At 39.4% G+C, this 25,527-nt stretch overlaps 3 protein-coding genes across 6 annotated transcripts; 2 read left to right on the top strand and 1 right to left on the bottom strand.

Moving 5' to 3' along the window:
• The first annotated feature begins 6,400 nt into the window (after positions 1-6,400).
• LOC116214910 lies at positions 6,401-11,970 on the top strand. The gene is made up of 11 exons (XM_031550412.1): positions 6,401-6,769; positions 6,870-6,921; positions 7,082-7,133; positions 7,271-7,356; positions 7,956-8,983; positions 9,533-9,681; positions 9,895-10,123; positions 10,454-10,589; positions 10,837-10,931; positions 11,036-11,159; positions 11,624-11,970. The coding sequence occupies exons 1-11, from the start codon at positions 6,669-6,671 to the stop codon at positions 11,708-11,710; spliced, it is 2,139 nt and encodes a 712-aa protein (XP_031406272.1). The 5' UTR covers positions 6,401-6,668; the 3' UTR covers positions 11,711-11,970.
• Positions 11,971-13,272: 1,302 nt separating this feature from the next.
• Positions 13,273-18,589, top strand: LOC116203499 (THO complex subunit 5A). Its single transcript, XM_031535283.1, has 8 exons — positions 13,273-13,607; positions 14,101-14,388; positions 14,811-15,147; positions 15,679-16,016; positions 16,138-16,397; positions 16,681-17,272; positions 17,613-17,717; positions 17,943-18,589. Exons 1-8 carry the CDS (start codon positions 13,368-13,370, stop codon positions 18,183-18,185), a joined length of 2,403 nt encoding a protein of 800 aa, XP_031391143.1. The 5' UTR covers positions 13,273-13,367; the 3' UTR covers positions 18,186-18,589.
• Positions 18,590-18,804: 215 nt separating this feature from the next.
• LOC116203578 (ABSCISIC ACID-INSENSITIVE 5-like protein 5) lies at positions 18,805-22,291 on the bottom strand. Of its 4 annotated transcripts, XM_031535402.1 has the most exons (6): positions 21,958-22,291; positions 21,563-21,645; positions 20,177-21,323; positions 19,622-19,693; positions 19,512-19,541; positions 18,805-19,179 (listed from the first exon to the last, which is right to left on the bottom strand). In XM_031535402.1, exons 2-6 carry the CDS (start codon positions 21,634-21,636, stop codon positions 19,105-19,107), a joined length of 1,398 nt encoding a protein of 465 aa, XP_031391262.1. In that variant the 5' UTR covers positions 21,637-21,645; positions 21,958-22,291; the 3' UTR covers positions 18,805-19,104. The 4 variants fall into 4 exon arrangements, with proteins under 4 accessions (XP_031391262.1, XP_031391339.1, XP_031391502.1 ...); XM_031535479.1 differs by lacking the exon at positions 21,563-21,645 and having other exon boundaries at positions 20,177-21,367; positions 21,958-22,290; XM_031535642.1 differs by lacking the exon at positions 21,563-21,645 and having other exon boundaries at positions 20,177-21,357; positions 21,958-22,290.
• Between the last annotated feature and the right edge of the window lie 3,236 nt (positions 22,292-25,527).

Here is a 25,527-nt window from a genome sequence, read left to right as displayed (position 1 = left end):
GATTTATGATTTCAAGCCTTTGATTTATTTTAATTTGTTTTGTGTTATCCTACGAGAAAGGGGTGTTTTCCCACGCAGAAAGATTGACGTTAGATTCCTTTGCTAAAGCCAACTTTTACGAAGGCTGCTGTCTGACTCTCTCTCTCTGTCTCTCTCTGTTTTTTATTTCATTCGTTTGTCGCCCTTTTTCTTTTCTTTTTTTTATGAACCCCAAGTCAAATTCCCCCAAAACATTCAAGAAAGTGAAAAGAAAGGTCCATAGAAATCACAACAATAAGCGATAGATTGAGTTTTTAGTGAACAGATTTTGATTGCTACAAAAAGATTCGATACTCACTAGAGGCGTCTAGTGACTAGACGAAATTGATTATTGAATGTAGATTAATTTTAATCAATAAGTAGATGATATCTCGTGAACTCGTTAAGAAAGACATTATAAAGTTTATATAACTTCTAGACCACTTGAATCGAATTACTTTCTCCTCACATTCATGAAAGAACTTTATGTTCGAAATAGGCGGAGCACTTTATGGATATAGTGTTTAGCTTAGTCCATATTATTCATGTCTGAGCCGAAGTACTGAGGTTCTCAATTGGTCGGTTCCTAGTATGAATATATATATATATATATATATATATATGTGTATATATATATATTATGTAGGGCTAATTTTGAAAATTTAACATGTTGTAGGGACCTTATTGTGAAGCTGATGAACAGGGCTGACAAAATTGATTTTGTAATAAACTTTCCACACCAAAAATATTCTCTTAAACCAAGGTATTCATGCTTGGATGGCGACTCAAGATCAGCCTCATGAAAAACCTTATATTCCCTGAGGAGGTTCTACCTCGTGTGTGGAAACGCTCATTAATGAACTTTTGCTTTAGCTGGTCGTGATCAAGAAATATTCCTATTTTCTATTATTCCAATCAATCAAATATATTTTAAATTCAAAATCGATGTAATAATAGAGACCGAAGGGTTCATACACACTATTCTATTCATACACAAAATTTTACAATTTTACATTCTTATTTTCTTTGCCAATTCAACTCGTTATAGAAAACTTAAATTTGATATACTCTTTTAAAAATTCAAATTTATTAGGTAAAAACAGTAAAAATTTAAATCCATCGAGTAAAAAAATATGCCATTTTAAATTCAATATAAGAGGGTAATTGATTTTACTACGATTGTATTCTACATTTCGATTTTATAAATTCTCAATCATTTCTAGGAATTTCCTACCTTAGGGCTATTATAGTTACGACCGCCATTCACCAGGGTTTTGGTCGCCTACTCCCCTGTCGTCAGGTTGCCAGCTTCCTTGGCCTTCCGGCACGGGGCAGGTGTCAACCCTCATATAAAAAATTCAACAATTCCTTGTATGTCTAATAACTTTTCTTTTGGACCATCTTATTACTAATGATCAAATGGAAGCAACTTAGCCTAGCCATCCCAGTCCTCTTCCTTCTCCAAACAAATCGCATGTGGAGTGATGTGGAGTGATGTGGAATCCTACATGGCTCCTTGGATAACATTAGCCTTGCTGCTCAGACGTCAACTTGCCTTGAATATAAAATGTTTTCAATCAATTAATCTTATTTTAGTGCTATGCCTATTTCGCACATAAAGTTCTTTCATGGATGTGAGGAGAAAACAATTTGATCCAAGTGGTCTAGAAGTTCTATAGAGTTTATAATTTATCTTCCTTGATGAGACCATGAGATATCATTTGCAGATTGATTGAAATTAATCTCTATTCAAGTATCAGTTTCGTTCAACCACGAGACGCTTCTAATGAGTATTGAATTTTTATATAACAGTCAAAGTCTGTTCACTGAAAACTCAACCTATAACTTATTTTTGTGATTTCTATGGACCTTTCTTTTCCCTATCTCGGATGTTTTAGGGGAATTTGACTTAGGATTCATAAATAAAAGAAAAGAAAAAGGGAGACAAACGAATGAAATTAAAAACAAAAGGAGAGAGAGAGAGAGAGAGAGAGCCTTCATAAAAGTTGGCTTTAGCCAAGGAATCTAATGTCAATCTTTTTGCGTGGGAAGGCACCCCTTTTTCGTAGGACAACACAAAACAAATTAGAATAAATCAAAGGACTGAAATCATAATCCCACCCTCAGCCCTCAAACGTTAAAAGCAGTTGCATATTAATCCCTTTAATCCTGATCCAAGAAAAGTGCTCTCAATTCTTGTCGAAGGTTGTCGATTTTATCATCTTTATCTAGTAAGAATGCATTGGCTCAGTCGCTTAAATTTTTCGAGTCACCTACATTCGTATTTATATTTGGATAAATCCGATTTCTCTGCGGTACGCTTTTCATATGACATTATAAGTTATAACATAGATGATTTGATGTCTCGATCAACTCATGCTAAATTAAGGCATAATGAAAATATAGAACTATGATAAATCTCACTAGTGATAATTGAAAGTGTATTTCATTATACTACGATTCTCTATCTCATCAATCACATAATATTGGAGGTAAATTGCACCGGTGGTCTAAAAAGTTTTACAAATGTTACAATATGGTACAAACAGTTGTTTGCTAATTTAATAGTACACAATCTTTCAAAGTTGTTTCAGTATAGTACATATTGTTATCTCACGATTGACGCCGTCAAGTCGACGCTGATGTGGCTCACTGCGTGTCAGCATCTTTATGACGTGGTCGAGGTGAATTCACAGAAGGGCGCCAAAACCTGTGAAATCATCAAAGGGCTCCAAAACCCGTGAAATGAAAATCGAATTTCGGATTTTACTATTTTGATGGATTCACAGAAAGTTCACCTTATATGCAATCGTGGAGATGCCGGTGACTGTTCACATCATGGACGGAGGCAAACTCAGGCCAATGATTCCTCGACTGTGGATCCAAGACGGAGGCAAAATCACGGAGAAGATGCTGTAATGGTTATGATGCGATGGTCATAATGGTTGGGAGAAACCCTCAAACTAATCAGATCTTGTAAAGGAAATGACAATGTCGTTTTTTTTTTGAAAGCCTGGCTCCGAGTTCATCCGTTTCCCTTTCTGAAAACTGATATGTTTAGGAACAACTCTATATACAGAAACAGGGAAAGAAGATACTGTTATCTGTTTTTAGTAAAACGTTACATAATGGTACAAACTCTTTTGAAATTGTAATTTAATAGTACAAAATGTTTTACAGAGATTATATAATGATGCAAAATGTTTCTTTAAGTAACTTAAGGATTCACGGTAAGATCAAATTAGATGCAAACTGTGACAGCTGAGTACTGCCTCAGTAAACCATTAAAGGGAATAGTTTTACATGTACTAGGTCGAAATCAAGACTCGAGTAGCAGAAGAGGGGAAGCTCAAGACGGTGAGATGGTAGGACCCCAGACCTACAAGAGAAAGAGAACGGACAGAAATGAGCGAGAAAGGGAAAGAGAATAGGCAGAATAGTGGGACAGAGCTCGTGAGCTCGGGATGTAGAGTTGGTGGGGCAATGACGAGATGCGTGCTTGAGCTCGGGTTGGTTCCAGACCATAGGGAAGCCTAAGAACTTGCAGCGGTGGAGGAGGGGAAACTCACGGCATTGCTCTGGTCTTGAGCTTGGATTCCAAGTGGAGAGAGTTGAGATAGAGGAGGTTGGGGCAATAAATCTAATCTCGTGCAAGGGCCAGCAAGTACAAAAAATAGGAATGAGGAGGTATCGTTGTGGCGATGGGGCGGCGATGAGTTGCTTGCCAGCGGAAGCTAGTCCGATGGTAGTAGTCGGGATGAAAGCAACACCACTGCCTTCTCTTTTCCTTCCTCGATCCCCCTTCCTCATTCCTCACGGGCTGTAGGTAGGGAGAGAGGGAGCATAACCATATTGAATTCTGAGGTAATTTATTTATTTATTTTTAGATAATTGTTCTGCATTTTTATTTTTATTTTTTGTATTTTTTTAGCTTTTTAGATTATATCTCATTAATGATGTGGCGAGATATGATTGGTTTACATGGCAACGGTTTTCCCGCCTCAGCCACATTAGTTTACTGTTTTGGCGACGTCAGAAAGGTGTTGACACGTAATGAGCTACGTCAGTGTCGACTTGACAACGTCAATCGTGAGATGACGGTATGTACTATACTGAAACACTTTTGAAAGATTGTGTACCATTAAGTAGCAAAAAAAAATTGTTTGTACCATGTTGTAATATTTGTAAAAAATTTTGAATCACCAGTACAATTTACCATAATATTAGTAAAACTTATGTAGGGCCATGTATCATTATCCAGAATTTTAAAGGGGAAAAAACTGTACGGGCATATGTATACATATATGTGTATATGAATGCATGTGTAGACATGAGCTCTTTTATATATATATATATATTAGTAGAATTGCCGATCCACACAGGAAACTAATAAATAAAATCATGCACGGTATAATATGATAGAAAACCTATACTACTTACTTCATAGTTAAATTCTACTTTAATTTAATACAATTAAGATTGTCAGAATAACGATTTTACCTAGAATTAATCAAATGTCATAGAATAGTGAATAGTAAGAGTTTACTTATAATTAAAAAAATAACATATATATATATATATATATATACACGCGACCTGACCTCTTTAGAGCAAGATCGCGGTTGTTGCTACCGAGCCCGAGACATTATAGGGATTGCTTGGCCACAGTGTTGTAGATTCTTTTGGCAAAATTTTGCTGAGTCATCCTACGATTCAATAAAGGAAGCCTTTCTGGAAATATTAGCTTTATCTATGAGCCTGTGATAGTTGCCTTTTCTTTTGTCCTCCATCGACCATAAACTTATTTGTTATTTCCTTAATATGAGTTGCTAGTTACTCTCCGAGTCGGAGACGGGGCCTAACAAGTGGGAGCTGAACCAAGTCTGGCTCACTCATTCGAAGCGTTCCATTGACCAGATAGGTGCCTTGTTTGTTCCTCGAGTTTGCAGATACCTATGGTAAAGTTATCAACTTTCCTAGTCCAGCATTCTGCATCTGTTGTTCTTAGATGGAAATGATGTTCCTAGCTCGAACTCGAAGAAGCTCGAGGAAGCTCGAGGACGGAGAATTGAATAAAGCAAGAAGAAGCTCCTGGCTGATTCTAGAACGTGGTGAAATCGCTGAGTAAAGCACGAAGAAGCGAACAATCAGAGCAAAGTTAGGGCAAAGTCTTAGACTCTAGGTGACAGTCGACAGAAAAAGAGGGGAAGAAAAAGGATAGGCCGATTGGTGAAGAAGAGGAAACAAAAGGGAAGGTGGGTTGGGTTGCTCAATGGGCTAGGCTTCGGCCCGACTTTGGGCGGAAACCAGAATCTCGGACCGACTATGAGCTGAACCCGAAATCGCAGAATCGACCCCATTCTGCGATTTTCCTCCCAATTCAGCGACAATCCTACCTTTCCAACTCATGACATGGAATCGAAACCACTACTCATCTCTTAACTCATAGAATCGTACAATTTTACGATTTGAATCGCGATTCTAACAACCATGAATACAATCATTATAAAATATCTGAAAATTTCGACAATTCAATATATTTATTAAAAATACATGATGTATTCTTCGACTGACTCATATTATGCCATTATATTGATGCATCTTATCTATAATATTATTGGCTTATTCAAGTTTTACAAGTAACAGTCACTATTTAAATACTTTACAAATCGGCATATAAGATCAAATTAAGAACAATTATATTATATTATTATTTTATGATATTATTATTATTATTATTATTATTATTACTACTTGCTCTATGGTTAAATAATGTCTATAACTCGAAAGTAGGAAAAACAAACGTACTATCTGCGGGAACTTCTGAAATGCGTTCGATTTATATATGTATTAGTAGGATTGCCCGTGCAATGCACGAAAAAACTAATAAATGAAATCATGCACAATACATATATAACTTGCTTCATAGTTAAATTCTATATGATAATTATAAAGTATTTGAAAATTTTAACAATTCAATATCTTTATTAAAAATACATAAAGTATTCTTCGACCAACTCTTATTATGTCATTATATTGATGCATCTTATCTATGATATTATTGGCTTATCCAACTTCTATAAGTAACACTCACTATTTAAATACTTTATAAGTCGGCATAAAAGAACAATTATATTATTTTATATTATTATTATTTACTTCATTGTTAAGTAATGTCTATATTTACATTAATTTATTCATATTTTTCGAAATAGAAATTTGAGAGTATGAAAAATGAACATATTAGAAAAATAGATAAATAGATATGAATATAGATAGAGATATGGATAATATGGATGTTATCGTTTATAATAATAGACAAATGACATCTGATTCAAGATTACCTCGGCTTGCAGATTCTTTTTCTTCTTGATTTCGATTCGAAACCCATTAGAATTAAAGGGGGCCGTGTACGAGAAATCGAATTATACATTTCGCCCTCGAAAAAAACTCATAGTTTTTATTTCCGAAGGAAAATTCAGGTATAGATATAAATATGCATGAGTAGAAGAGAAAGAGACGAGAAAAGACCGCCTAGCGCGTTGAGTTCTGGAAGAATTGGGAGGTTAACTCTGAGCAGAGCTGAGCTGAGCAGCTGACGGAAGAGAAGGCCGCGTCCGCTTCGACTTCCCACTGTCTCCAACCGAGGTATGGGCTCTGCCACTGCTCTGCAGGGGGACGGTGGAGGCGTCGGATCTTCCGCCATCGAAGCCCTTGGCTCCCTCTTCAAGCTCACTGAAGTCTACCTTTGGTCTCTCTCTCTCTCTCTCTCTCTCTCTTCCTGTTTAGTTTTCGCCGCACCCCGATTCTCCATTGGAAGATTGACGGAACTTTTTTCTGAATTCCGACAGGGACGATGGCTCCACGGAGACACGGGAGCCTCTTTTGGTCACAAAGAGCAGCGTGAGCTTCTTCCCTTTTGCATTCTTGTGCTTTACCGATGAACTTTCTGGCCGTGAACTCTCCTGACAGTTGAAAGTTAATGTTTTTCTCTGTTTTTTCGGCCTGTAGGTTGCAGTACTCGTGTTTGAATTCACCTATTTTCTTTTGCGTGTGTCTACAGAAATCGCCTCACTGCATCGATGATATTGGCTGTAAGAACTGCACAACCTCTGGTAAGAGTTTATCTTTCAGTTGCCCTCATGATCGCAGAGTTTCACTGGTTTCTGCTCTACTCTGAATGCGGCCTTATGATGCAACTGGGAAAGCTTCATCAGACTTGATGAATTTATTGGTTGTGTTGTGTGTTTAGAGATCTGTCTGTCAGCAGAAGACATGGAAATGATGGAACAGATGAATGCACTTGGCCTTCCTGTTTCATTTCAAACGAACAAACTGGTTAGTTCTCATTCTCACTGCTGTGCATTTACTATTATTTGGTAAGGCTAATTGCTGTGGGAAAGACGGTGTCTTGCTAATCTTCTGAACGGTCTCTTCAAACATTATGTATTCATACCCAGAATATGCTTTTGGGTTGACAGTGGAGGCAACCCTTGTTCCCATATGACATGAAGTTTTTCGTCTTTAGTCCATTTCTAATGTCTGACTGTTTGCACCAAAAACATAGCCGTGATTATTACCTGATAATTTGTTTGGATTTAGTCACATATATATATGCAATAGGTGTTGAACAAATGGATGCCTTTAAGACTTATAATCTGGAAGAAGTTTGAAATTTTTTAAGATGAATTACATATAAAGCCTGTGGCATCCACCGATTTCATATGTGCTCCCTCCTCTCCCAGAATCATCGCTGAAGTCTTAAGTCAGTTATGTGGAAGTTTTTAAGATGGAAATTAGCAGGTTGCTTAATTGAATTTAACAATTATGTAAAAATCTAGTTATCTTTGTAGCATATATAATTGTTTCGTGAACTACATCATCTTTCTTCTCTGTATCGACTAGTCGTTTTTGGTGCATTACTGTATCTTTTACAGAAGAAGAGTGGAAAGGACAAGGCAAAAAAGAAGAGTTCAAGCATGAAGGATTCTTCAGGATTCAAAGAAATTGGGAATGAAATGCCTGAACTATGCAAAGTGAGTGAGGGGGATGTTGCATCTCATTCCCCTTTTCATGATGATCCTATTCCTAGTGGTTCTTTATGTTCCATGTCAATGCTGGGCCAAAGTGTATCATCTTGCTATGATGTCGCAGCACATGCCCAGAAATCCATTTGCGATGCCGAAGAAGGCTCAGGAAGTCTGTCTCGGATTGATCATGGTGCCATCAATGAGTCAATTTCTGTTGAAATTTCAGGTTTACTAACTGCTTGCCAGAACTGTCAATCTGTGGAGGTTGATGCCTTGTCCAAGAGAATACCGCGAATAAATAGAGAAGCAAATGACTTTGATGTTGCTGACTACAAAAAGGAAGGATCTTTTGGAAGCTTCATTGAGCACAAACAGTTAGATGTAAACCATGATGAAGTCAGTCAGTCATGCAAGTTGGTAGAACCTCTCTTGCATGAAGAAGCTGCTGTAAATTCATGTATGGAAGTGCTCCAAAATGATGAAATGGACAGTTATATGTGCTGCGGAGAATATGGGGAGTGGAGGGCTTATTTAGACTCTTTTTACGAGAGATATTACTATTACAATATAAAGTCACAGGAGTCTACCTGGTTTCCACCCCCTGGTGTGGAAAACGAGGTGTTTATCAAGTGCACAAAAAACTCCAATGGGATCAGGGACAAGTTAGATGAGACGCTTGTAAAGTCGTCTAAGACAAATGGCAGCCACGCTTCTGATTTGCAAAATGACTTGGTTGAAGAGTGCAGAAATGAGTATAGATCACCTGATCAACCTATGAAATTGGACAATGACTTTACTTCTTGCTCCACCAAATGCAATATTACTATAACTACATTGAACAGCAGATGTACAGATGGGGATAACTTTGATGGGATTGATAGTAGCTGCAATGAAGATATTATGGCGTACTTGTCAAATAATCAAGATATCAGCAGGTGTGCTGTCTTGCCATCTGGACCTGCATGTATTTGCTTGCTACCTTATGAAAATAATACCTTCACCATGATAGCTGCTTATTGTATTACTATTCATCATGAAGATGGAAGTGTCACATTGGGTCTTTGGAAAAAGTTGCTATGACTTTTGAAGTTCTCTTTTCAAATTTTTGCAATAAGAAAAAAAAACTTGGTGGAGAACTTTTTTGGCAGCGCTTTGCTTTAAGTAGACAATAAATAAATTTTCAAAAAAAGGACACTTGAGAAATCTGTTTACCATGGCTTATAGAAAAGCAAAAAGGAGATTAATTGTAATGAAAGATGTTAAAAAATCACAACATCAAAAAAAAAGAAGAAGCTGGGGCTCATTTTTGCCTTCAACAAAATGAAAGAAAAACAATCTTTAGAAATTCTATATATGAGAGGAAAACTTCTCAGAATCCTGTGCCTCCTGCAGGATATAGCCTTGTAAATACTTGATCTACTTTTGAGCTTTCTATTAAAGGCATGTCTTATTGAGTTGACCCGTCCCGTGTTATTGTATCCCAGCATGACAAATGGCGTCACTGAAGTTGTTTCAGAGGAGACTTTGCAATTGGATGAGCCAGATGCTCAGGGTGATTTTCAAGTGGTAAAACGAAAGAAGAAAATAAGGAAAAAGAAGGGGCAGAAGACATTTTCTGGTGCTGCTGATGAAGGTTCTTCATTTATATTTGCCTTATTAGTTTGAGTATGCTCCTTATAGGTGATTAGGTCTATCATTGAGTTAACGGCTGCATCCTCAGAACTACCATTCTGGTTAATGAAGGGAGTTGTTCATGCTGATATCTTGTAACATTGTTATGATATATCCGTCATATCCTTGAGGAATCATATTGACTTCAAATTGATAAACCAGTGGTTCTGCGCAGAGCTAAAATTGCTTCTGCTGGAAGATTATTCAACAAGTATCGAGAAGTACTGGTATCAGCGGTATCTTCTATTCTCCAGATTTGATGATGGCGTAAAACTTGATGAGGAAGGGTGGTTTTCCGTCACCCCAGAGCCTGTCGCGAAGCACCATGCCCTTCGTTGTGGCAGTAATGCCATAATTGATGGATTTACTGGCGTCGGTGGGAATGCCATTCAGTTTGCAAAATGGTAGGAGCTGCCTTTATTTCACTGTTTCTTCTATTTTTCTCAGATTAAACTTCCTAATGGTTAGGTAAAGAATTCAAGATATTTGGATAAGGATTTATTTATATCCGATATTCGTGGGGAGATTTAATTTTTAAGTTTTGCTCCGCTCATTTCCATGGATGTAGATTTGGTTTTGGGTATGAGGAGATTGAATTTCCAAATTTTGGTCCCTTCATTTTGTTGGATGTTGATTTAGTTTTGGATATGAGCTGCTTGCTTTTAAATAGTCTGTTTACTCCTGTAGTGATTTCCATTACTCTATTTCCTTTGACTTCTCTTTTGCAATTTCAGTGCCAAGCATGTTATTGCAGTCGACATCGATCCAAAGAAGATCGAGTACGCCAATCATAACGCTGCCGTCTATAAAGTTGATGACCGAATTGATTTCGTGAGGGGTGACTTCTTTCTCCTGGCACCAAGACTAAAGGTACTGAAGCCAAGATGTCGCAATAGACATGACGAAGTCACTTTTCTGTTTACTTTTGTGGCTTTTCTTTCCTGTCCGCTGAATCAGAGTTATATGAATTCATGCCGATTCTCTGTTAGAAGTTGAACAGCACTGGTCTATTTTCTTATGATGTCAACTTTTCATCTATCTTCATTCCATAAGAAACTGCCATAAAGAACGATTTCAATCTTGTCTTTCCATAGATGTTTGCCTTCCCTTTCTGCAGGCAGATACTGTCTTCTTGTCACCTCCTTGGGGAGGACCTGATTATGCAAAAGTAGAGACATATGATATCAAGACGATGCTTAAGCCACATGATGGGTAAGATGCGACTTCCATAACTTCTCTTAAGCTGTATATCTTCTACTTTTGGTTCACGGTTTGTCGTCTCTCATTAATTCTGAGATCTACCACGGGTTCTACAGCTTCCTCCTCTTCGAAACTGCCAAGGGAATTGCCTCTAAGGTGGTCATGTTCCTCCCAAAAAACGTGGATATTAACCAACTAGCGGAGCTCTCTCTTTCTTCCCGTCCTCCATGGTCACTGGAGGTAACAGTGTCTCTCCAAATAGATTTTGCCCTTTTCCCTTTATATGATGAAAACTATTCCCATTTTTTGTCGTCAACAAATTATCAGTTCCTTACAATAGAGTTTGAATGTCAGAATCTATAGAGTGGGATTGACTGGACCATTCCCCTCAAGAGAAAATTGAGAGATTAGTTCGGGAGAAAAATGCGACTTTTGTAAAACAAATCAACAAAATAGGTTTTCCGTGAACGTGAAATGCATGCGTAGAACATTTTATATCCCTCTTGGTAAGAACGGAATTTGAGAAGTAAAACGCTAGCACCAGCCAGTTTCTCTAAGCTTCTCAGCCGATGCTTCCTCATGCTTGCATTGGCTTCTGATGTTCTTATTGCTTGATGCTTGTTAATAAGAAGCACATCTTTATTTTCTTCTGTTCACCTCTAGCAAGAACTGATGCATTATTTAATCAACTTCTGTTGTTTCAGGCTGAGAGGAATTTCTTGAATGGCAAATTAAAGGCTATAACTGCTTACTTCACCAACCCAGAAATCAGCACGAACAATGACCAATAAACATCAACCCGGTGATGGATCTAAGTTAATATGAAGATCACTGCCATGGTCACATATCGAGCTAAGGTTGTGCTTGCATAAGTACGTGGGGTAGTTTTCATGCCAGATCAAAATGTAAATTCCTGGCGCCTAGCTTTTGTTCTTGGGTAATTCAAAATTATTTTGTGCAATACGCTTGTTCCTAAATTGGCTGTAAATGATTATGAATTACTGTAATTGATAAAGCAATCTAGCTGTCTGGACGATTCTTTTGGCCATAAGACCAGTAACAACTCAAATCTAATTCGGTTTCGCAACATCGTACCATAGCTTCTCCATCAGAGATAACCAAAGCTCAACAACAATCGATTATAGACTCAGAGATCTCAACCACTTGCCTCCTAGGCTCATCAGTCCTATTTAGTTTCTCCTGTATCGAATGCCAGATTCTTGAACCAACCTCGAAGCGTTACCCGGGTTCAGAGTTTGAGGCCTTGCTCAGTTAATCACCAACTGAAATCAACTGACACTTGATATTGCCACTACTGCATAGTCTGAACTCCATGCAAGTTAACTCCGAACAACAAAAAAATGACATGATCCTTTACCCCATGCTGTCAATAAGTTAGAATTGATGATCGAACTTGATGCCCATTTCGATCTATACGTATTACAAATGTGTAAGATGGCAATCTCTCTGACCTCCACCTCAACTCACTGAACCTCAAGGACAAGCACAATCTCCCTAACCAAAAAAAGTTTAAATTTTTCAAAAAAATAAAAATAAAAATCTAGCAAAAAGGATTACAAAGGTGCTTCTTATTTGAAATAGATTTAAAAGGCAAGTCTGGAATACGCACGAGCGGGGAAAACAGTTGTCGTGCAGCATAATCGGCCGAGTAAAAAATATGCCATTTTAAAATCAATATATGAGGGCAATTGAATTTGTTGCGATTATATCCTACATTTCGATTTTGTAAACTCTCAATCATCTCTTGAAAAGAGATTTCGTTACTTTAGACTGTTATAGTTACGGCCGCCGTTTACTAGGGCTTCGGTCGCCGGCTCCCCTCTCGTTAGGTCGCCAACTTCCTCGGCCTTCCAGCACTGGGCATGCATCATCCCCCATATAAGAAATTCAACAATTCCTTATTTTTCGCGTAGTTACTTTCCCTAGAGGTTCATAGTGTGTTTGGTTACATAGTACAATTATGATTTTATTTGATTTCACAGGAAAAAGATAAAAATAATTAAAAATTTTTATTATTAAATTGTAGAAGATAAAAAAATGATTTTGCTGTTGAATCGATGGAAAAGTAATGAATAGTTGAGAGAATTTAGTATTGAAAATTATGTGTAATAATAGGTAAGAAAAAGTAAATGAGAGAATTTATTATTAAATTAAAAAAATTTATTATCGTATTATTGAATTGAGAAAAAAGCAAAGTGAAGTTAAATTAAAGTTAAATTTAACTCCGTTTTCAAACGGAGCAAAGTATGAAGGTTTATTATCAAATAATCGAAAGTACAGGGGTGCGTGTGTATTCCGACCCGAAAAAGTATATTAGCCCGGCCCGCGACTTCTTCTCCTCGGCTGCTGCATCGACTTCTGCGAAGAGCTCTGTACAGAGGACCGCAGTGGGACGGAGCTCAAAAACCCCCGGCGGAGGAGGAACAAATGGACGACGAGATAGAGGAAGGCATGGTGGTGGACGAAGACCCCCAGTCGTTGCCCGGCCACCGGCAGGCTGACCGCAGGGCCTCAGGGAAGTCGCCGTACGAGCTTCTGAGAGAGAGCAAGAGCTCCGTGGAGGATGTCGTGGCTAAGATCCTCGCCATCAAGAGGCAAGGCCACCCGAAGTCTCAGCTGCGGGAGCTCGTCACTCAGACTTTCCTCCACTTCGTCACTCTCCGCCAGGTAAGGGACGGCCGCACGCGGTTCCTCCTCTCTCGCAGCTGCCGTTTCTCAACTTGCAGTGTAGTGGATGTTCCGTGACTTTTCTGGCTTGAGATTGAACTGTTCGACGAGCTCGGTTACGAATTTTCATTGAATGTTCTGATGTCTGGAAGAGTTCCTGGAGCTTTTATGTTGGGTGCTCGTAGTCTGTAAGATTGATTTTGGATAGATTGTTGCTCGAGGGTTCTATTGCGCTGCCAAGTAATCTGCTGAGGTCTATCGAGCTCACTTATCGATAGAAAAGTCTGCACTTTTGAAGTTGGATGGAAGAAAAATTTTTCTTCGTAGGTACTCTTGCGTATTGGGATACGTATGCTTACGAGTGTGCTGCACTATATGGATCTCTCGTGCCATTGCTATCGAGTCTTTAGTTTGGCGCATCCGATATATCACTGTTGGAATGAGATATTACATCTGACATTTTTCTGCCATGCCTCAACTTTATGTGTTGCAGGTAAACCGCACGATCTTGTTGGAGGAAGACCGTGTGAAAGCGGAGACAGAACGTGCCAAGGCACCTGTTGATTTCACGACCTTGCAGCTTCATAATTTGATGTATGAGAAAAGTCACTATATTAAAGCAATTAAGGCGTGTAAAGACTTCAAATCAAAGTATCCTGACATTGAACTCGTACCTGAGGAGGAATTTTTTCGTGATGCACCTGAAGATATTAAAGGGTCCGTAGAATCAAATGATGCCCACAGTTTAATGTTGAAGAGGCTTAATTTCGAGCTCTTCCAGGTGAGTTTGCATTTTAAGGTTGTCTCTGTCATGCTGACATAATGTTTGATGTGCTTTTCAGTGGTCTATTTGAAGTTGTTGCCTACTAGTGGCAGATTGGGAGTTTCTTAGTTTTTATTATGCATGCATGTTGAGTAGAATAGTTTTCAGAGACTGGAGGATTTTCAGAGTTTCCAGAAGAAATGTTTTGGATATTACCGTGAAATGCTATGTGCCTTTTTATTACTTTGTGGAGCTTCATTTTTGTATGATTAGCTTATTGGGAAACGATTTCGTAAATTTATTCAGAAATCAAGAATCTTTAAAGGGTTTCTGTTGTAGTCACTTTCTATTTTTTGGGTGTTGTATAGCTGTTTGTACTCTGAAGATGCCTGTTTTGTAACTTTTGCTGTCATTAAGTACTTACATATCATTTGCAACAGCGAAAGGAATTACGCAAGCTCCATGAGCAACTGGAAGAACGCAAAAGAAGTCTCTTGCAGACTATTGCGAACCGAAAAAAGTTCTTATCAAGCCTGCCCTCTCATCTCAAGTCTCTAAAGAAAGCATCCTTGCCAGTGCAGAACCAGCTAGGGGTTCTGCACTCTAAGAAGCTGAAGCAGCATCACTCAGCAGAATTGCTTCCTCCACCTCTTTATGTGGTCTTTTCCCAGTTGATGGCACAGAAGGAAGCATTTGAAGAGAAGATTGATCTGGAGATAATAGGGAGTATGAAGGATGCACAGACCTTTGTCCGCCAGCAAGCAAACAAGGATTCTGGTAACATAAGATTGACCATCCTGTCAAAGAATTCTTTGTTGATTTACTGTTGCCAAACAGGCGTAATTTTAAATATCTTTCCAGTAGGCATTCGTTTGTTGTGGATTTTTCTGTTCAGCAGTTGCTATTGCTAGTCTTGTTCATATGTACAATATTCATCTCGGTTGATAAAAAAATTCCAACAAATTTTTTTTTAAAGTAAGGAAAAACAAGGAGCATTAATTTTGCTTAAGGGTAGGCACATGTAAGAAAAACTCACAGCTCATTGGATGCTGTTGTAAATAAGTAATTTGATTTAATGGTCCAAACATGCCTTACAATCAAGAGGTTTCGGGCTGGATAAAATATGGAACAATTTGATTTCTTTTGGCAAGATAATCGCTTTGTAAGAATAAGTGCTTCTATAGCAACTCTCAAGAACAATTAAAATGTGCTTGCTTATATTTTAGTTTTGCTTTTCTTGATTCATACGTCACGTATCATTCCCTCTTAAAAGAAGGTAACAAAACCTAATGTTATTTAACGGTCCAGGAATTTCTTCCAATCAAGAAAGTTCCAGGTTGGAGGATGATGTCCCTGATGAAGAAGATGATGGACAGAGGAGGAGGAAGCGTCCAAAGAAGGTACCATCCAAAGAGAATCTTGAGCACGCAGGATATTATCAAGTCCATCCACTCAAGGTCATCCTTCATATATATGATGATGAGACTTCAGACCCTAAGCCTGTGAAACTTGTAACTCTAAAGTTCGAATATATGTTGAAGTTGAATGTGGTGTGTGTTGGGATTGAAGCTGCAAATGAAGGGCCTCAAGATAATATCTTATGCAACTTATTTCCTGATGATACCGGCCTTGAGCTTCCTCACCAGGTATGGTCAATTTAGTTCATATGCATCATAGTTGATTCTTTATCTGCTTCCAAGACTGCTTTTAGCTTCGTTCATTCAGTTTAGTCTCTAAAGAAAATTTACTTTCATGACAATGGTCCAGTCGGCCAAACTGGCTGGTGGTGACAACCTCAAATTTGATGTAAAGAGAAGTTCGCGCCCATTTAAGTGGGCCCAGCACCTAGCAGGAATTGATTTTTTGCCAGAAGTGTCTCCACTGCTGAAAGCTCAAGAAAATACAAGCGACGAGATGAGCAAAAGTGATGTTTTTGCATCAGGCCTTTCACTATACCGCCAGCAAAATCGGGTGGAGACAATTTTGCAGAGGATTCGATCTCGGAAGAAGGCTCAGCTGGCTCTTGTGTGAGTCAACTCTGTATGACTGGAGTTCTAGGTATCAAGGGAGAGTGGGAAATTAATAAATCAGCAAAGAATGTACACCGTACATTTTGAGATCTAAATGACCTTTGTAGTTTCTTTCACTTGGGATAATATTAAATCTCCACATTTGGTGATACTAAAGTGCTTGGTACTCTGCAGTCTTTAGTTTGGATTACTCTGTCGTGTTTCATTGATATGTGTTCATCATACTCTAATTACCAGGTATAGTTTACTTGAAATTTCAACTTCTTTCATTGGCTTACAGGGAGCAGCTTGACTCACTTGAGAAGCTCAAATGGCCTGCTTTAAGTTATAAAAGTGTTCCATGGGCTTCACAGTCTCCCTCATGCAATTTGCATAGTTGGTCACTGGTAGGGTACTCACATAATCAAAATCTACCTATGCCTGCTGTTGAGATGGAACAACTTCGGGAGCCCACAGAAGCAGGTGCTTATGGATCAACTGATAATACGAAAGACCAGCTAGAGAGTGTAACGGAAGATGGGGAGCTCCCTTCTTTGGCTCTTGTTGCTTCTGTAGCAAAGGATGTCAAACTTACTCCCTGGGGACCTAGTTTTGGGAACTCCAAGCAGCTGCGTCTAATGTCTAAGAGCATTTCACCTATTACTAAGGCTAAGTCTTTGAGTTTCAAGAAGCAAGATGATGAGCTGGAAATCCTGCTTGAAGCTGATAGTGATATAGATGAACCTGCAGTAACTGAGCAGGAAGTGGCATCGGCTGTTCAAGTCCGTAAGCTTGCTGAAGACGCATGGGTTGAGTATGGGGCTAGAGAATATCGTCTCATTTTGACCAGGAAACTGAGAACTGATGAGAGAGATGTGAAACTGGAAGCAAAGGTATTTAACGTTCTAGTTGATCCTGGAGAACACTTTTGAATCTCACTCTTACTTGAAATTTCGATCATGACCTTCTAGGCATTTTTTTGGAGTTTGACTAGATGAGCAGAACATATTGTGAAAAAGTCTGCTGGGAGCACTCCAAACAGTTTACATTTTGATTTTTATGATGTTTGGAACCATTCATGATGTTTGATTTCTATGTTTTTCTCTGAGAATAAAATTGAAAATTGGAAATCTTTTATTAGATCAGCTGACAATAAAAGTTCTTGTTATCTTCCATTGCTCAGCATAATGGTTTTACCTATTTGATGTAAATATCTCTTTTCAACATTGACAGATCAAAATAAGCATGGAGTATCCACTCAGGCCTCCGCTGTTCTCACTGAGCCTTGACTCAGCTGATGTTCAGTGGTATAATGAACCCCGTGCTATGGAAGCTGAGGTAAGAATCCTATCGTAGTTATAGAAATGCTTTCATCTTTAATCGTACATGCTGAATGTAAAACAGTACAATCTAGTAAATATTTGGTCCCCCCCCCCCCCCACCATGCAGTTCCTAGAATCCATGTAGAGTTTCATTACCTAATCTATCTGCCGTAATCCTGTCTTGTCTTGATAATCCATTGAATTTCTAGCTTTACGTCTCTAATTTTACCTTTTCTTGTAGGTGAATCTGCATATGTTGAAGATGGTGCCTTTGGAGCATGAAAACTACGTCTTAGCTCATCAAATACACTGTTTGGCAATGCTATTCGATCACTACCTGGATGGGGCATCTTCCTCTTCAGGAAAGAGGGACAGCACTTCCATTGTTGATGTAGGCTTGTGTAAGCCCGTGACAGGGAGTCTCCTTGGGAGATCATACAGAGGACGCGATCGTAGGAATATAATATCCTGGAAGCATGTTTAGTAGGCAAACTCGCATTCCTCAAGAATTTCTCAGCTCCCTTTCAATCGAGGTCTTTGGTTATTAAAAGCAAAAACTTGGAGCCTCCAATTTTTCCTGAGTTGGAAAACGATCTGGTTTGAGATTCTCAGATTTTCTAGATTCCGAAACATTAAGGTTACAATTTAGCCCCTCCCTTGTGCCTCCATTTTTTTTCCCCGAGTTGGTGGCAGGGACACATATCAGCCTAGAATTCCTGTTGTCGCTCGAGGAGTTGTTTGTCTCTGTGAACATTTTCATCGCAAGAGAAGAGTGTGTTTCTTTAGTCAGCTTTGCCGCCCAGTCAATTTCTGGGGTACCTAATGATCTGTAGTTCGGATTACGGTAGACGACGAGTTGTGTACCTAATTCTTGGATTTGGCCTAGCAGCTTCTTTGTTCGGGGCATCAAATTGTGTGAAGTTGGCATACGTGTTTAAGAAATCAGTAGGTCAGATTCATGAAATGCATGCTTTGCAGATCTGACTCGAGTTTTTGTTACTCCGATGATTAAAAGAGCGTCAAGATCGAATGAAGTCCTCCAAATTCTCTTCTTTCAAGATCACCTCGTACGACTTCAAGAAAGATATTGCAGTACAAGAGGATAAGGAAAATCAAAGGCAAGGTGATTTTACAAACCTATTTCAAGTATTAATCATCCGAGACAAAATGGAATGCAACCTAGAGGGCATACATATGGGAAAAAGAACAAGACACAACCCTGGAAGGTATTCTCTTTGTTACTTATGACAATAAAATTATAGATCTGAAATTTCTTCTTCTGGGATCTACAACAGAAGATATATTCACTGCCCTAAGTGTATGTACAACACCTAAGTTTATATCAACTACATCGCGATTCTGCAACCACATACACTCCCACAAAATTATCGACCTCGTCTCCATCACCAGGGACCCGTCTGTGTTCTTCTCAAGCAGCGCTTCTTGACTCCCCCTTGCATGTTCATCATCTCCAGTACCTGTCAAAGCACCAGATCGTTAGACAACCACCGACATTCGCCCAGAATACAGAAAAGCAAGAAGCCGCCATGCTGTATCAGCATTCCGGCCAACTTGAGAGTCCCTTCAGTGTATTGGCATATAATTGTTCTTTCAAAAATCGGGTACGAGACTTAAGATGTACGAGATGAAATTCTGGGCTTTTTGGGGAGTCATGTGAAGATTCTTTTACGACCACATAAACGGATCATTAAATAAAATATATCGATCGGTAGGTAGGTAGGTTAGCAGCAGAAGGTTTATATCTGCATAACATAAATTCACGAACAGTCGATGAAAAACTCGGAATTACCTGATTTTTCTGTATCTCCATGATTTCAGCCTGCAGCAATCAAGAACAGTCAATGAGCGGACTCTGTGGCCTTAAGCATGAATATGGCTTTGTATTGGGGGAACATGTACCTGTTTCTTCCGCAGTTCTTCATTCTCCTCCTTCAGTTTTGCGACCTCCGCTTCCAATTCCATCGTATAAGCCTGGGAGAGGACCGAAACAATGAGAGAACCATCAATAAATATATGAGGCACCAATAATCTCATGTTTAAAAATATAAAGTGCGGGTTGATATCCTCACACCTTTGATCCTGACATTCAGTGAAGAATTCTCTATCGGTAAATAAGTAGTCGTCTCTTTCTCGTTGGGGTTTTATATCGGAAAGACATTAACAGGGTCCATTGAAACTTTTAATAACTGTATCTTTGAGAAAACTCATTACCCGGGGTCACTAAGCAAATTCCAAGAAACTAAACGGATTGCCTGATTCATAATGTAATCGGCTTATCATATGTCTCTGCACATTCCATCTTTCTGCTACTAGCCAATTGCCAACTAACTTGTTCTATCAATAGTCCCCAGTGAATTTGGATTGGCGAAGTAACTGACATTCGTATCAAAAGATAAGAAAAATAGCAACAGAAAAACCAAACTGACGAGATTGGTGAATGACACTGATGTTCACCTGTTTACGAGCCCGTGACCTTGCAGCTGATTCCCGATTCTTAATCATCCTCCTCTGCCTCCTCTCGACAACTTTCTCTAGAGCACCGCCGCTCTTTCTACCCCTCATACTGCCATTAAACATGTAAGGAACAGGTGACACAGAGGAAGTATCGCCATTGCTCCTTCCCATTCCATCCGATGAGACTGGATTAGCAGGGGAACCGCCTCCAACCCCAACAGGCCCGGGTCCAGCCCCTAACCCAACCATTCCCATTCCTCCACCCTGAAAAGCTGCAGCACCTTGAACCAAGTTATTGTTCATTACCTGATCAGCTAGCCCGACAAGCCCAGTCCGAATCCCAGGGCTCCCAAGCTGACTGCCACTTGATGGTGGCACCTGATGAGCAAATGGAACGGCAGACTGCTTCGGTAGGATCTGTTGCTGCTGCTGCTGGTGGTGGTTTGATCGGACCCCGTTAACATTCAAAGGCAAGTTTGAAGAGGACTGGATTTGGATCGGATTTACGTTCTCCGAGTTCCTGATACCCATCAAGTTCGTTGGTCCCCGAACCTGCTGCTGAAACCCAATTCCCAACCCAGGATTATTTGCAGCTCGTGCTAAGTCCCCAAAAAAACTTGCTCCCATATTTGACTTTGCAGCCAATTGGGCCTCTTCTCTTACAACCCCCGCTCTAACAAGAAACTCTTCAAGAGTGATTTCCCCCAAAGTCTGCTGTCTTTGTGGCATAGCTGAACCTCCCGTCGCTCCCATGGAATCCTTCCCTATGCTAAGCTCCTTGGAAACGTCTTTCCAAACCTCATCTACAGTCTTTTGGCTAAGAGTCCGAGGCAAAGTTAACGAGCCCTGACGCTGCAAATAACCACCTGGCCCGGCAGTCCCATCTTGCCCACCTCCACCATTAGTCGAGACCATTGTAATATTGTTCTCCTCAGCACTATAAATACTCTTTAGGAGCTCATCCATGTTCATGGATCCAAAGTCCTTCCCCATCCCTCCAATGCTGTTCTGGAACTCGTCAAAGGTCAGAGAGTAGATGGATCCTTGTCTGGTTAAGGGGGCATTTCCTGGTGGCCTGTTGTTACTCGCTGAAGGGGGCTCATTCCCGAAGTTCTTGAAGTTGAGGTTGCTTCCCATGTTGTGAAATCTGAACGAAACAGTGTTAATATCCGCTCCAACCTCTGCAAATCCCTGCACTTAGAGTTAACAGGACAGACCTCATCCCTGGTACCCAATACGTGAACTTCTTGACTCTAAGTTTGACAAAGAAAGACCGACTTTGACTTCGATTTCATTCACGAACTCAAAGCACCAACAGACAGCGAATCCATTGAAAAGAAAAATGGAGATACAGAAGCAGAAGCAGGTCCGCCGAATAGCTCTAACCTGAACCGAACCCGCAATTTTCTCTTCGATCTAAATCCTAACGTCCCCAGACCGGTCAAAACACAGCCGAACATCCCAAAGCCCTACTCGATCAAGCAAAAATTCACAAGAATCAGAAACAATCCCATTGCAGGAACGCCTAAGCCCCCACTAGCAGACACCACAATCAGCTACCAAACTAAACTCCCGACTGCATGGAACATCAGAAGCAACAAACCTGACTCGCTCAGCAAAGCAATTTTCCAAGAAAATGACAACAATGACACCAACAACCCAACGATCAAGAATAATAGAAGCCCACAAAAATCCAAACCAAATCGGAACGAAGTAAGAGTAGGAAAAACCGATTTACGGAAGAATCAAGCGTGCCAAGAACAGGTAAGGACTGCTCCTACCTGAAGGGTCGGTCAGCTGCTTTTCCTCAGGCGATAACGATAATGTTTCTCCTCCCTTTTTATATCCCAAAAATAAAAAGAAGAAATTTTTCCTGGGGAGGATTTCTTGCTGTGAGTGCTAAATATGCTGCTGGGGGGCTGCCGGCTGAAGGCTGCTTGTTGCAGCAGCAAGAGAGCAGTAGTTGGTAAATGTTGGTGTCGGGGGGCTCCCGCCTCCTTCTTCCTCGCGGCCTCAGGGCACGGCGGAGCCGCCAAGTGTCGCCAGCCTATTCTTCTGTCTTTCTTTTCCTTTTAAGACAATGAAAATCTCATATCAGTCCCCCCTCCCCAATGTTGTCCGAATATATATATATACACTACATATTATATAATATTTATAAAAAAAATTGAATAAAAAATAAAACAGGGATTTTTTTTTTGGGTGAAATACAATTGTGGGAATTGCAATTTTGAAAGATCTTGTATTAAAAGTTATTTCTCCTCTCAATAAGTACGCTTTTCGAGACTCGAATTTCTGCTATCTTTTTGTAAGGGTTGAAATTGCTTGTCACTCAATCAGTACTTTTATTAGTAAATAATGATTGTTTTAACCACCCGCTCAATGATAATTTTTTAATCCAAATACGAGCTTTTCTCTAAATATAAATTTGATATTTTTTAAGTGAAAACGTGTGTCTCTGTATCAAAATTTTCAAATTGTAAAAATTTAAAAATTCCACGCAACAAATCGAAATTCAAATTTTCCGTGATAAATTGGTAATAGAACTGAATTTTCTTTTTTTTTTTTTTACTTTTTTCCCCTGAATGTGATGGAATGGAACTGATTAAATCTGAAGAAATATCTTGTTTTTTTATTATTATTTTTCCTATTCTATTGTTTTTACATTTTCTTTTTTGGGGTTATAATAAGATAATAGGGAAATTTCTGAGCGGGCCAGCTGGCAGTATGGACGTGGACCAATCACCATGGGGTAGGAAGGTGTGATTGCGACGTCACCCAATGGGAGCGCACAAAGTGTGAGGATATCTGCCGTCCACGTCTCTACCAACGCACGGCTGAGATTTGCTTTCGGCTTGCCGGTGTTTGGCGGTTGGGGGGGACTTCAGTGGGGATCGACAGCGACGGGCAGGGGCTAAAAGTGCGCTGGTAGGGCGGTGAAGCGCGTGGGGTCCAAACTCCGGTGGGATAAGAAAAAAGCGATGGGATGAAAAAGTCGGAGGAGGGCGTTTTGGTCAATTTCGAAAATCCGTGTTTTTGGAATGTCCTATTATTGTCTTAATCCGACATGATACTTTTGACCTTTTTACGTGTAAAGTGTTGCAGTTGATTTGTACTATGGCAAACTGTTAATGTGCATACATGTATTTGTCTATAAATATCCAAACAAACGAAGCGGTCCATCATTTCGCTCCAACATAATAATAAATGGATAACAATATGATCACGAACAATTATTTGCGAAATGGACATTGTGGACATTAATCATGTTATTGCTCGAGAGTCAACACATGACCATAGAGGCCGATCTAGGGAGACGACCAAGGATTCGGGCATGGCGACACTCCTTGGGACTTGGACAGAGCCGCGCTCCTCTCCCGTGGAGGTTGGCCTTGGGTACGCTCCTCTCCAGGGTTCAGACACACGGCCATCACCACGCTCTAAAAAGTTGGATTTGAAGGTGTAATTAGACGTATGGGGACATGGTGCGGAACACGAGCTAGACACATGACACTGGCCAGACACACAACATGGCGTGGCATGGGATATTTCCTTATCTGTTATTTTCTCTGTCCCTCGTCCCTTTCTTACTCTCTCAACCATCTTAGCCAACATTAACTTGATCGTCGAGGGCCAAACCAGCCCTGGTTTATGGCTTCTCTTACTGCGTGCAGATCGCCGAAGCAACTAAAGGCAGCTTGGGATCTTGAGGAGTCTTTTATCTATTTTCACTATATGTTATAACATAGCTTCCTCGGACCAACAGATAATTATAATCTCGTGTTTTTTTTTTTTTTGTATGTTGACAAAAAGTAGAAATTCGATAAATTGTTCGTTTGGAATTTGTGGCTTGAGATGGATTTTATGAGCTGTGGGCAGGGAACGGATGAACTAGATGACAAAAGGCAGCAAAGTCCAAGCAAAAGAGCTTTGCCTTAGAAGTATGCTATTTTATTTTATTTTATTTATATATTTTTTGAATATACATCTGAACACAGGCTCTCATTCGCCAGTCAGAAAGATCTTTGCATTGGCCAATGAAACCAAATCACAGAATAATAACTATATATGCATTTATATTTAAAGATTGGATTTAGTGGAGTGACCTTTAATCACGATCGAGTCAAGATATTAGAAGCATAAAGTCTCCAGTTAAATTTTTCGCACCTCTGTATCTTCTCTTCTAACCTTCGTTAAGTTTTATAGATCGCTCTTATTTTCCCGACCACCATAGACCGCTCTAGCAAACCCAAAAATAAAAACAATATGTATTTATCGAAAAGATATATATTATGAAAAGCATAAGTTATGGGGATTATTAATTGTAACTTGGCGTCTCGAATCGAAATGTAAGTATATCTCACTGAAAGAACTACCTAGCTGCACATATAGACCGGCCGAACCCTACCATACTAGTACATATTGGATCATAATTTTAAACTGCTAGGATTAAATTAAATTTTTTTAGGGAAGCCTAGTAAATTCTATTCCTATAGACCATCGCCCTCGTGCTTTCTTTCATTCTCCAAGATTCCAAATTAGAAAGATATAAAGAAAATTCAACGCGCCTCTTATTTTTTTCAATAATAATTGTCTCTACGCTTCTATCTAGAACGTAAAAACAATAGAAGTATCATCATCAAGCTCATCAATCATTATAAATAACTTCATATCAAAGAAACCCTTTAAAAACTTAAGCCTTGCCCTCGTTTCTATACAACTGATATATTTTTATAAGAGGAATTCGACGACGACGATGTTGACTATTATTCGTATATCTAATTAATATAATTAAGATGGTTAACCACACGAATATCGTTTGACCGGAACTATATTTTATAATCTCCTAAACTTTAGGATAATTTACGGGGAAATCTATAACCGAAAGAAAAATGGATTACGAAATGTGAGAGAGAGAAGATTTTGGTCATACCAAACTTTTTTACCAGTGAAGGGAAGTACGTAACTGGATAAGGCTCTGACTTTCTTATATGCATTAATTCTCAAGTCAATGAACCCACAGTTAGATTTCCCTATATATGTTCTTATCATTAATATATGTTTCTCTCTATTTTCCGACTTAACGGTTCACGTACACGCTTTGTAAATCCAGCAGCCTAATCTCCCGACATACGAAGCTAAGCATTACCGTCTTTCCCGTCCTTCCGTTTCGTAGATGAGTAGAGCAAACATAACCAACCAAAACCGAGCATGTTTTCTTCACACGAACGATTCGAGACGTAAAGAAAAGCCCGAACCGAACTGGCCATGGGAAGAACCCCACAATTTGCGGCTAACTGAAGCGGGTTGAAACTTAAACGTGATGCAAAGCGATCAATTTCACAACGACA

Source organism: Punica granatum, chromosome 1 (assembly GCF_007655135.1).
Source record: "Punica granatum isolate Tunisia-2019 chromosome 1, ASM765513v2, whole genome shotgun sequence".
Classification (NCBI taxonomy): Eukaryota; Viridiplantae; Streptophyta; class Magnoliopsida; order Myrtales; family Lythraceae; genus Punica; species Punica granatum.
The sequence above is the reverse complement of the archived record's forward strand: the minus strand, read 5'-3'. Positions and strand labels throughout refer to the sequence as shown.